This window comes from Strix aluco, chromosome 2 (genome assembly GCF_031877795.1).
Source record: "Strix aluco isolate bStrAlu1 chromosome 2, bStrAlu1.hap1, whole genome shotgun sequence".
NCBI lineage: Eukaryota > Metazoa > Chordata > Aves > Strigiformes > Strigidae > Strix > Strix aluco.
This window is the reverse complement of record NC_133932.1, coordinates 135336432-135349349: the sequence shown is the minus strand read 5'-3', so window position 1 is coordinate 135349349 and position 12918 is coordinate 135336432. Positions and strand designations below refer to the sequence as shown.

Below are 12918 nucleotides of genomic sequence, written 5' to 3'. Positions count from 1 at the left end.
TGGCTCCGTAGCGAGCGGCCCGGGCCGGTGCTGCTACCGCCATTAACCCCTGGGTGCCCGGCGGCGGCGGCGGCGGGGGAGCGGCCCGCGGGGCTCATGCGCAGGCGCTGCAGCCGTTGCCCGGCCGTTGCCCTGCCGTGAGGATGAGCTCGGCCGCCGGCCCCGCCGCCTTGCCCCCGGGCTCCGCCACCCGGGCCCTGCATGTGGAGCTGCCATCGCAGCAGGTACGGCGCGTCCTCAGGGGAGGGGCGGCCCGGAGGCGGCCTTCAGCTGGGAGGGAGGGATGTGCGCCCTGGGGTGAAGGGGGGTGCTCCCTGAGGTGTGGGGTGCCCTCAGGTGAAGGAGGGGTGCTGCCTGAGGTGCTGTGGGGTGCCCTCAGGTGTAGGGGGGGATGGTCCCTGAGGTGTGGGGTGGCCTGAAGTGAAGGACGGGTGCTTCCTGAGGTGTGGAGTGCCCTGAGATGAAGAGGGAATGGTCCCTGAGGTGTGGGGTGCCCTGAGGTGAAGAGGGAATGGTCCCTGAGGTGCAGAGGGGGTGGTCCCTGAGGTGTGGGGTGCCGTGAGGTGAAGAGGGGGTGGTCCCTGAGGTGTGGGGTGCCGTGAGGTGCAGAGGGGGTGGTCCCTGAGGTGTGGGGTGCCCTCAGGTGAAGGGGTGGAGAGGTGCTTCCTGAGCTGTAAGGGGGGGTTTCCCCAAGGTGTGAGGATGCCTGAGGCATTGTCCCTGAGCTGATGGAAGGAGGGTCCCTGAGGCAAGGGGTTTTGAGCACCCTTCTCCTGCACTGGTAGGAAGATGAGAGTGTGAGGTCCCCTTTGCCTGTGCCCCTCTCCTGGCAGTACCGGAGGGTCAAGGGGTGGGGGGTCCCTCTCCCCGAGAGGCTGCTGCTGTGCCCACAGAGGTGCTGGGTGCAAACTAAAGCTGGGAGTTGTAGCATAGAAAATGTCAGGATAAATTGGCTTTAAGTTTGGGGAAGTGATGAGGCAGGAGCAGCTGGGGTGCCTTCTCCCCTCCTGCAGTGTCTCTTAACGGGGTGGAGGGTGAGCACAGATAAAACACACACTGTGTTCTGAAAAGTGGTGAAATGTTCCCTTCCCATCACATCCTTCCTTCAGCTAACTCTGTTTTTCCTGTTTGCTGATAGTTGGCTTTTGGTTTACTGGGCAACTGTCCCACATTTTAATTTTGGAGAGCATTAGGAGCAAGGTTAAGTGAGGAAGTCTAGGCTCTGCGTGAGGGTTTAGCAATCCATATCAAACTAAGTCTGTGCCCTTTCCCCTCCTGCATGCAGTGACTTTTATTGTCTGGGAGCTTAAGCAGTAGTGGTGAGAGGGGAATAATTACTTAGCAAAGGCATGTTCTTCTTCAGAAATACTATGAGATATGAGTCTGCACTTGGAAGTTTTGGTTCATTGCCTCGGTGCAGCCGACATTAAGAAGTCGACATACAATCTGAGTTACTTGAGCTATGTGTTACCAGGTGTGAAAATGAAGAGTTACTAGAGAAAAATCAATAGATGTCAACTTGAGATGAAGATATAACTGTGCCTCGGATAAACATGATTTACCAGACATCCACTGAGGGGCAACGGGAGGGAATGGAGATGGCTTTTGGCCACCAGAGCTGTGCAAGTATTGACCCTAATTTGAGAGCAAGTACTTACTCTAAAATGTGGGCCTGTTCTGTGTTAAGGAGCATAAACATGAGCACTGCTTGGGATGAACTTTACAGGGAGCAGTGGATCGTTCAGGAGATCAGGTATGGCCTTCTCCCTACTGAATTTTTGGTTTTACTCTTTCCCAGGTTTGTGCAAGAATCAAGTGAATGCTGCAGGGAGAAGCCTTAGTTATTAGTCATTGGACTTCATTTGTGAAAGTGAGACCAAAACACAGTCTTTTTTTCTGGGAGTAGAAACTTTGTAGGAGTTCGTAGGAGCAGAAACTGAATCATCAATTATAGGATGTTCCAGTCGAGTAAATATTTAGTTTAAACCATGTAGGATGCTTGTATGTGTGCTGAAGAGATGCTAATTGTAGCAAGCGTGAGTCTGTGACAAAGTCTGAGGTATTGTTTTGCTGTGTGCTCTGCAAATATAAAGATGGTGTGCTGAGGTATCTGTGTGCTGTGTCAGTGCTTGCAATCAAATGAAGGATCTCTGAAACTACAGTCGGATACACTGATAACAAATCATCCTCTTTCAGTGTATTATCTGAGCTTAAAAGTCTGTTACTGAATTGCAAGATACCTTACCTTGAAGGGGCTGATCACCCTGGAGATATTTTACTGCAGAATCATGAAAAAGAATGGAGAAGTCATTCCTGGTCTGTTGTACCACTGCCATAATGTAAAAATCTGACTGATCCAAGTGTGGTGCTACATAACACAAGGTAATTGTTTGCTACCTGCCAGGACAAAAATCAACTCGGTGATTTGTTTTAGTAGGCAATTTTCTCTAGAACACCCAGTGCTGCATTTTATGACTATAAGGATGAGAGTAAGATGGTCTGAGTCATGGCTACAAATCTCTCTAAAGACCAGATTCTCAAATGTGCGCTTAAGGTGAGTGCTTTTAATGACTGAAGTGACTTTTTTAAGGACTGAAGAGTTGAGGGTGTAATTTGGGTTTAGTCTAGACTTAATTGTGCCAGTGAAATTCACCTTGATTAGAAAACAAAGCTCCTGCTACTGACGCATTTGCAGGAGTAAAAAGTTGTGTCCAAAACCTTTTGCGAGTGTGACCACACTTGTGCCAGACTGACTAACTTATTCTTTAACTTGTTTGTTGGTGACAGGATGACCTGGCCTAAGAATACCTTTTGCTGTTGTATTCTACATTTTAAGTTGGGGAAATAGAGGATGTGGCTGTAAAGAAATGCATCTGGTTAAGCATAAAATTCCAGTTTATATCCCTAAGTAATTGTGCCGGATGTCACTTTCTTTTGCTGGAAGAGTGAGTCTACTGGAACTGGAAATGGGTTGTGAAATAATAAGAGTTTAAAATCAGAGATTCTCTAGCATTATCTCTTCCTAGTTTCAAGAAAGCCAGGAGTGTCGTGATAGCCTACTGATTTCTAAACGCTCAAACCAAACTTTTCAGTCCTGTCATTATAAGCAGTTCAAAGCAATGGGGGATGGGGGAGCCAAACCTTTCAGGCTCTTATATTCTTGATGGAAGGGTTTGGACAAAAAAAATTCAGTCTTAACTTAGAGAGCCAGTCACGCTGCAGTCAAATGATCTGTTGAATGTCACTGTGCTAATTGCTGACCAAAACAGATGTCGTGTGTGGTTGTCTAGAGATAGGAAAGCACATCTTTGTGGACTCCAGAACCAGTGCCTCCTGCACTTCAAACATCCCTGATGCTGAAATCAATATGCTTTTACTACAATTCCAACATTAGAGAGACTGAAGCTTTTAATGAACTGTGAGATAGTGTTTGAAGACCTGCAAACTTTACCTTGAACTGCAGGTACTGTTGTACAAACAGCTATGCAGATACACAGATTGTAGTGAGTGACTCGGGAGTTGCAAGGAAGTAAAAGAACCTGTACTTTTTTTTAAACAAACGATTTCTATTCAGTCTGTGGTTCAGGCATTCAGTCAGATCCATGTCCACAGACTGAAGCATCTCTCTTGTCTAGATGGCTAACCAAGGCGTGAATAAGCTATAGGTATAATTGGTTTTGGGTGGAGCAGAGGAGGATCCCTGAGAAATAATGGCTAGAACCATTTTAGAAAAATGACAAAAATGTCCCCTACTGCTTCATTGTGATAAAAATAGATGACAGAAGAAAAGCGAACGAAACCCAACATAGATTCCAGCCTAGTAGCAGCTCATTCCGAGGTGATTTGACCGTACACCAACCCCAGGGAAAATGCTCATCAGCGGGTGCATCTCTGCCACCAGTACTTGCCAGTTGTAAGCTAAAAAGTTTGGTCTTCTCACGTTGTTAAGTTCCACTGGCCTGACTGATGATCAGTTGCAAGAAGCTTTCTTCTGAAGATCATCTGTGGCTTACTTCCAAATTATAAGGGGAAGACAAAACGTGATGTTTATACTGTACATAAGGCAGCCCTATAATGGGACCACAGATCACCTCCATCTATATATGCTTTTTTCCTCTGGAAACTGTTCAACTTTTGGACCCATATTATTGATACCTTGATGTAAGCGATCTTCTGGAGATAGCCTGAGTAATGGGGGGGGGAAAAAAAAAAGGTATTATGGATATAGGGGATACACAGAGAGCTGTACACCGAGTGAGGTCTTTTCCATCAGAAGTTTTAGTTCCAGTTCAGTGTCAGTCAATCATGTTTCCATATGCTCCAGTGTAGTCATGTCCAAGGTGGTTTTCCAGGACGAGCTGCTCAAAGACTTGGGATGTATTGCATGGGAAGGTGCATGTGAGGGAGTTAGATATGCTCTGGGGAATGTGGATGTGGTGGTAAGAAGGGAAGTGGTAAATCTGCTGCTGTCACAGCCATGATCAGTATTAGACCAAAGTCCAGGTGACCCCAATATCTTCTGTGTCTTTCAGTTCACAGGCATCTCTTGTCAGATGGTGAAAGTTTCTGTGGAAAGAGACAAGAGGTAATGGCCTCAAGTTGCGCCAAGGAAGGTTTAGACTAGATGTCAGGAAGTATTTCTTTACAGAACGGGTTATTAGGCAGTGGAATGGATTGCCCAGGGAGGTGGTAGAGTCCCCATCCCTGGAGGTGTTTAAGATTAGGGTTGACATAGCGCTGAGAGATATGGTGTAGATGGGAACTGGCAGTGTTAGGTTAATGGTTGGACTAGATGATCTTCAAGGTCCTTTCCAACCTAGTTGATTCTGTGAAAGGAGCAGCAGGGAGTTTTCAGCCACAGACATGAGAGGTGTTTAGGGCAGAGAAGTTAGTGGAACTTCCCAAGGACACTCTGTAGCCTCCATTCACTTTCAGACTGGGATTCATAAAGAACCAGTTGGAGTTTGATGGATTTTTAGGAGCCTGAGAGCAACACTCAGCAAACATGGCTCCTGTGGCTTCCCCAGTAGCTTAACTCTGGGAGCAGTTTAGCTTACATGGTGTGGGACAGAGGTTTGAGATAAGGGCAAGGGACCTGAACTGGTTCTATGAGAAGCCATTTGAGGCTTCCTTGCACTCTGATTTCAGCAAACTGCAGAGCATCCCATGTTTATATTCAGTACAGATACAGACTTGTCTGACTAGATGCATGTTGGCTTCATGAAATGCACGTTGGCATTTCCAGTAGCTGGTTTAAAAGTATCATGTGGCCAAGATATGTTTTCTCCCATCCCACCACTGCTCAAACAATGGATTATCCCTGTCCTAAACCTGTTTGGAAGGGAAGGGTCCTTTGTTTTGAATACTGAAGATGAAAATCTTACTTAGGAATTGAAAAACTTCTTTCAGCCAAACAAAGTTCTGGAGCAGACCCCTAAGTGGTAGGAAGAAAATCCCCCAAAATCTACTTTGAACATGAAACCACGCTGTAATGTTTACCTTCCATGAACTGGTTGACTAATAAAGGGATTGAATTAAAAAACTGTGAATGCCCTTTTCAGGTTTATACTCTTATTGCATGATCCTTCCTATAAAGAAATGTGAAGTTGATGACAAGATCTGAATATCTCACTGATGACCATAAAAGTGAAGATTCTATCCATTCTGGATAGATTTCTTGTACAAGAAAGTTTACACTGAGCTACATTTAAAGAAATGTTATATACTAAACATTCAACTCTCTCTGAGCTTTTGGGATTTTAGTAATTGCACAAGCTTGATGTACGTGCTTCAGAAACTCATATTGCTGCTCTGTTTGAACCCAGGGTACAAAGGAGTGGAAATTATGAGTGAAGTGAACTTTAAAGTGGAAGAAGGTTTTTTTTTTTCTTTTGAAAGTGCTTCTGGAAAGAACTTCCCAGGAAAGAAAGAAAAAATACTTCTGGACTGCAAGTACTTCCGGATTCAAATAATAAATGAAACCATACTTTTAGCAGTTGGAAGTGACAATCTAGTACCTTGGGCATGTGTTTAGATACTTGCGGTGCTCCAAGTGAGGTGAAGCAACATGAGAAGATTATGGGTGGATTAGAACAGGCTAAAATTTCATAGTTACCATATTTAAAGATGCATACCACTCGTACACAACAACTTGAGTAACATGGCAGAAATGGGTGATTCAGAGTGCTCTGGCAAATGAGTTTGAGAGGTCTTGTATGTGGGAGAAGTGAAGAAAGATCTTGTACAGGCTCAGGGCTGCATGGGAGCCAGTTTTTCAGCTAAAACAGTGTGAAAAGCATCTTTTTTTGAAATAGTGTGATATGCCTATTGATATATATTCCACTGAGTAATATGAAAACAAAGACTGACTCTTAAATATTTTACTTCCTCTTTCCTACTAAATATGCTGGGGGAAATCAGAATAGCGGATGGAAAGTGTCGTATTTGAATATTGCTTTCACTTCTCTTTGACGTGCACTGTTGTTAAACGCTGAGTGGGGAGGGAAGTGCTGCTCCAGTAAAACACCATCATGTCTGTGTTGACCTGGTGATCTTACACAGTTGTATCCCTGTCCAGCTGTGTCAATGTCTAGGGTTTGTTGGAGGCAATTAGGAGGAAGTAGTTGTTAAAGTTACTGTAAAATTGCAATTGTAGCCCAAAAGGCCGGCTGTTGATCTGGGGCTAGATTTTTGCTATCTGCAGTATACTTTTTTTTTTTTTCCCTGAAAAGTGCAATGTGTTTTGCAGAGGGAATGATCTATCGATAAGTGAGAGAGAGGCAGCTCTGTCAGAAAGCTGTAGTAAATCAGTTTTGATGCTTTGTTCAGGAGGTTTGTGGGGGGTTAGGGAATATTCTTAATTGAGTGAAGAAAAGGTATTGGTAGCTGGTAACTAGACTCATCCCTTATTTATGGAGAGAGGCTTACTGGTTTGCCCTTGGTTTGTCATCCAGTAACATGATAAACATTAATATGCTTCAGGTTATTAATCAGTGTATGCTGTTTGCTTGTGCAACTTAATGCAGGCTTAAAATCAAGTGGTTGTTTAACGTCAAAAGTGCCTTTCCTTTGATTTTTGTTGATGCTTTATTCTGTAAGGTCCTGTAAACTTTTTGGGTCATTCTGAGCATCATCTTGTTTTCCATTGCTTAATTGTACTCCCAGGTCATTCCCACAGCTAATATGGACTAATGCTCTCTTGCCCAGGGTGGTGGTAAGAGGCTTAAGGGACTTCTCTGAACTGCTACAGCATGTTATTAATGAGGTGGGACTTGCACCCCGAAGTTCCCTTTTCTACCCCATGGCATAGTTCCCATGTTGTGTCAAAGAAGCAGTTGTAGCGTTGGTCTTTTATCTTGCAAGTGAGTAAATATTTATTTAGACAAACTCAGAGGAAAACAGCAGCAAGGAAAGACAGTATTTCTAGCTGCTGCTTCTTAAAGGTCTTGGTTAAAGATGGAAAGACATCTAGTTTATTGTTATTTGTATCTTACGTAAACACCTAGCAGGAGGAGCTTGGTCTGGCCAGTGGTCAGTGCTTGTAAGATTTTTCTTAATCCTGGTTTAGAGCAATTTTTTTAGGGTGTGCTGACAGGTTTTATTCTTCAGAGTTGTGGAGTTTGCCAGCTTGCTTGGTCTGTCGCTCTTGATGTTGTAGTGACCATAACCAAACACAGCTGTTGAAACAATACACAGAAAGAACTTCATTTGCCTAAGTCTCTGCATGGGGTTATGATTTTGCTTTTGAACCCTTCCTGCTAACATTACATTTAAGTCAATTCTATGTTGTGAGTCTTGTTTTGTCACACCTAACCAGCTATCCTGTTTGTATCCTAAGACTGAATACCTGTGTCTTCTGTACCTGTCCCTACCTTATGTTTTAAATAACAGGCTCTTTCCAGCCTTTCTGCAGAGATGAACACAAATTTGGATGTGGAAAGAAGCACGAAGATGCAGAAAATTAGTGAAGAGTGTGAACATTGTGGGCTTGCATTGAATATCAGTTTTGTTCTTGGTTGGCTCATTGGTTCTGAGCTCTAAAAAAGCAGTGTAGATTTTCTACATGTGATTATGGTGTACAAAGAGAAGATTTCTTGTGCCTGCTGAACAGTTACCAGCTGTTTACATCATCCCAGTGTAAATTTAGTTATTTAGTGAGGAAGGAGTGTAGTGGGCTAGCTAGTAAAGAGAGGGAGAGCGCAAGGGAGGACAGACCAAAGGACATAGCTACCTTTTAAGAGTAATATATAGCCGTATTGGGTTTTTTTTCAGTTATTATGTAATTAGATATCTTATTTTCTGATACTACTGTTGCTGTTTTAATTAGTATTAAAGGAGCAGGTTGTGCCATAGACTGACATATTTTGTGAGATACAACATTGACTTCACACGTTGCATTCTTTGACTCTGGGTTGAGCTAATGAAGGGCTCTTGCATTGAGGTATATGGAGAACAATTATACTTCTGCATGGGCCATGTCAAATACAGAGAAGTTCCTTATTCTTCCTCTTTCACTTTCTCCCTGTATGAATTAGGGAAGACTCAATGCCTTTTGGTCAGCATCTTCCATCTGCTGACTGTCCTTGCTGAAACTCATTGCAGTACAGAAACAGGAGCAGTTGTGCTGGAGTATGGGAGATTAGAAACCTGTATTGAGCCTTAATGTGTTCATGTGAAAGCTTCATAGGTGTTTTCTGTCTAAAGTGAACCTTTCAAAAGCCTTTCAGATGCCCAGAAGTGTAAAGGAAAGAAAGGAACTGTAAACTAAAATCCACAGTTGCATGTCTGAAAACTTTGAGCCCATGTTGATGAAAGTAATTTTGACTTTTCTTGTCATTTAGTCTGGGTAAATCACACTGCACAGATTCAGTGTGTCTTGTTCCTTGCATCAAATCTTTAGGAATGTGAGGGAAGAAGGTGTGGATGTATGTATGCTGCATCTTCACAGGAAAAAAAAAGTAGTTACATTCCTACTGTGCATCTTTGAACTGATGTTGGCCTCAGGTATGATTCATACCAGGCATAACTTTTGAAAGAGTGTTCCCAGAAAGTAGCTAAGCCTTAGAAAGGGAAATGAGTTACTGTTGAATCCCATGACTTGGCATGAGGAAATTGAGATATGAAGGGCGTGCAATTATAAGGAGATCCACAAGCCATTCATTGAACTAATGATGGTTGTGTAGCTTTGAAGGCCTTGCTGTCTTCAAGTGTGTGCTGAAAGGACATTAAAATAGAATTCCAAAAATTCCTTATGGTGTGTCCTACAAAATTGCATATCAGATGCTTCTGCTTTGCTTCTGAAATAGATCTGAAATCACGTGTGATTCTCTTGACTCTGAGCTGTCAAAAGCTGAACTGTGGAAAACTGTTCAATTACAAAACTTCTAAATAAATCTTCCTAGCCAGTGTGTAAATTGAAGTACCAGCATTTTCTTGTCCTTCCTCTGGTTTTAAGTAACAACGTATCTGAATAGTATCTGAACTTCCCACTGTACGTTCCTTTGCTGTTAAAGGCTTTACATACTGCACCAGACTTGACCCAAACCTTCTGTGAGGTACCTCTTTTTTTTTTGTAGTGGAGTGTATCAAATTGAGAAACAAGGCAGCTTGAAAACTTATATAAAATTGAATTAAGTATGAAATCTTGTCTACCATTTGACTTCCAGGCACTTGGATCACGTGATTGCTACTTAACGTTCAAACAGGTACAGATAGGTGAAAGCAAGTAGTAAAAATGTGAGGAAGTAGAAAATTGTAGTAACGAGGTGTAGGGCAGTGCTGTGATGATAAATAATGCTCATGTTTGCTAAATACAGTTCATATTTAGATAGATTTTTTTGAGCTAGAAATTTTATGCTTTTTAAGAAAAAAAAATCAACCAAACAAAAACTCAACCTGACTGCAGAGAGCTACAAAGCACACAGAGCCTTGTGTTTTTGTGACTTAATTATGACAAGTATTCAGAGACCCAAATAGCTGCCCTTGCAAGCTCAGTTCTGTTAAGTTCGAAGCAACTAGATTTGCTGTAGTGACGTTTGTGTTGCTAACTAATCTTTGCACCCCGCTTTAATGCTAAAATAGTTGGAAGGATTTTGCTTAAATTGTTCCAGAGCTACTGTGGGTCATAAAGCAGGGAAGCTTGGAAACTCATGTGAAAGCCAGGTAAAGGCAGAATGTGTACCAGCTTGTACAGAGGTCAGAGCTGATCCTGACCTGAAAAGAGTTTATGGAATATTCTCCCTTGAAACAGGAGGAGGGCAGCAGTCTGAAAATCAGAGATGAGGACTATGGCTTGGTGTTTATGTTAGAAACCATCTGAGAGGTAGGATGCTCCAGCTAAGTAAGGAGAAGTGGTGCTGGAATTGTAGCTGGTGTTGAAAGTCCTGTACAGTGTGTCTTCTGGAGAAAAAGTGATTGCTTTCCAGGCCTCTCTGAGAACCCTGAGTGGTGATTTGCTTTTGGCAACTTTAGGCCTTTAAAGGAATTTCTGTAAATTTTGACTTTGTTTGTAGATGATTTCCCAGCCTTCTTACACTGGTTTTACCCTTGTATTTACACTTCAGGCAAAAGTAAGGTTGTCTTTTTAAATTTTAGTTTATACTGCCCCCCCCCCCCCCCCCCCCCCCTTGTTCTTTGTTGAATCAGAAACACTCTCTTGAACCTGTATGATGCTTTGCAGGGGTTATGTGGGATGTCACCAGCAGTGGGAGGGTGCAGGGAAAAAAGCCTCTTTCCAATCCAGCCACCGATTTATAAAAATTTCTTCCCGGCCAATTGAATTTAGACTTTATTCTGGAAAATGTATTCAAATTTATAAGTTCTTTAAAAATTAGACTATTCCAACAGAATTTCTGAAACTTGCTCATGGGCATGGATGCAGTAGGCCCACTGTCACTGCTTTATTAATATCTGAAAGAGTTTTCAGCCTAACCCTCCTTTCGGGGGGGGGGGGGGGGGGGGGGGGGATGCTATTTGACAGTGTCTTGGATGGCTGTTGCTGAAAGAAACTAAACTGCCTGCCTTGTTTAAGTTTAGATGCTCCTTTGACACCTTTGCAAATTGATTTAACGTGTCAAAGAGCCGGTGCTAAAGAGGGCAGACCATGCAACTGGGAGGGAGGATGGGGGTGGCAGATGTGGAATGAAAAGAAGACAGACCTTCCCAGCAGTGAGCCATTAGATCATCTAAGCTGCTAATAAAATGATAGGCTCCATGTGATAAAGAGTAAGCTTAGCTGTTGCCCACATTAATGACTTGAGCTTCACAATTTATATTTGGAGCATGAGCTAGGAAGTGTGGTAGATCAGTCACAAAGATAGAAAAATGGGGTTTGGATGTGTTCTCATCCAGCTTGAATATACTTACATTATTTTTTTTTCCCCAGGATCATCAGATTCTTCTAAGAGAATAATAAAGTGATTAAGATGGAAGAGGAGTCAGAACTCTCTGTGCTTATTTTTGCTACCTATTATGTGACCTTGAACAAATAACTATGAAATTCCACAAATACTTCAGGCTGTTGTAGGTAGTCACTGTTCTTGTGGTTCCACGAACAGTCCAGACCTTACGTTAACAACAGTGCCCTTCTCTCTCTTGTTTTGTCTTACTACCTTCTCTTCCCTTCTTCCCTCCCCCCAATCTCTGAAGTGATTTTTATTAATCGTACCAAATTGCTAGGCAAAAAACCAGTGGATAAAGTGAATAGCTTTGTCACTTCAGTTTCTCAGGCCTGGAGGGAAGCAAAGAATGGTGTCTGGATCAGTTTAAGCCATCAAAAAACTGCAGTGCTTAAAAAAAAAAATCTGTCTGCTCTGTCCTGCTTTTGTGGTGGGCACATCTGTGTAGCTGTAGTGAGCTGGATTGGAGGAACTTACTCAAGTTTCAAGCTAACTTCTTTTTTTGCCAGCTTTACCTTGGTTAAATGTCCTGACCCTCACCATGAGACTGCACAAATGCACGAGAAAACATGGTGTGGGATGGGAATGAGTGTCTAGATGCAAAAGGTGGTATTTTAAGCAGAGGTAGTGGAAGATTGTGGTATCTTAGTGTTGAGAGAACTAAAGCATGAAGGGACCAGGCAGTTTCAGTCCCTTAAACCTCAGAAGACTTGGTAGACTGTAGAGTTCTGGGATCATCTGATGAAAAAGCAAAGTATTAACAAGGTGGTTGATCAAAATACTTTATTCTGTAGCAGTCTGACTTGTCTATAGCCTGTGGTAAATCTGGAGAGGTTCCCAGAAAGTCATTGAATGGGAACACTAGATACATTAAACAACTGATAATGGTTCTTCAGAATGATGAAAACTGAGTGCTTTTCTTAAATGAGAAAAAAGACCCCTGACTTCTGAGAGGAACTGGTCATTGCTGAGTGTGGATGGTCTCGCTGCACTCCAGCTCTGTCAAGATGCTGCTGTTGAATTCTGGGAAGCCAGTTTTGTGGCTCTGCAGGCAGGAGGGATGAAACCTGATGGTAGGCTCTGCTCTTCCAATCTCTTCAAAAGCTTTCCTGATCTGCCTTTCTGTGTATCTTTGGGATAGCTGTATGCTTATAACCTGTGATATTTTTACCTCCAGCAGTGTTTTTAAAATATAAGCTGCTACTCAGGATTTCTTCTAAGGCAAAATTAGTGGCTCTCTTCTGGTTTGTAGTCATCTATCCTCAAGGTAGAGGGAAGCACTGATTTCTTTCAGGTAGGTCAGCATAGAGTTGCTATATAGCAATTGCTTCTACTCAGTTGCAACTTAGACTGGCAATTAAATCGAATGATAACAAGGCCTACAATGTAATTTCACTGCTCCATTGACTTGCTTGGGAATTGCAAAGGACGACGACAATTGTGGTAATCAAAATAGCTTCTGTGTCACAAACCCCCTAGAATGAGCGGTTAAACCTGCTCTACTACTCTGCTAAGCAGTGAT

General features: G+C 42.9%; 1 protein-coding gene across 9 annotated transcripts in view; it reads left to right on the top strand.

Moving 5' to 3' along the window:
- Window positions 1–12918, top strand: part of UVRAG (UV radiation resistance associated) — a 97933-nt gene continuing 85015 nt past the window's right edge. For 2 of the 9 annotated variants that reach the window (XM_074816500.1, XM_074816496.1), the window contains exon 1: window positions 1–224. In XM_074816500.1, the coding sequence (XP_074672601.1) occupies window positions 202–224 (23 nt within the window). In that variant the 5' untranslated portion in view covers window positions 1–201. Of the gene's footprint in view, window positions 225–1477; window positions 1754–2204; window positions 2383–2437; window positions 2555–11383; window positions 11521–12918 lie in introns of those variants that run through there. The other 7 variants (XM_074816494.1, XM_074816497.1, XM_074816493.1 and 4 more) reach the window with 7 other exon arrangements.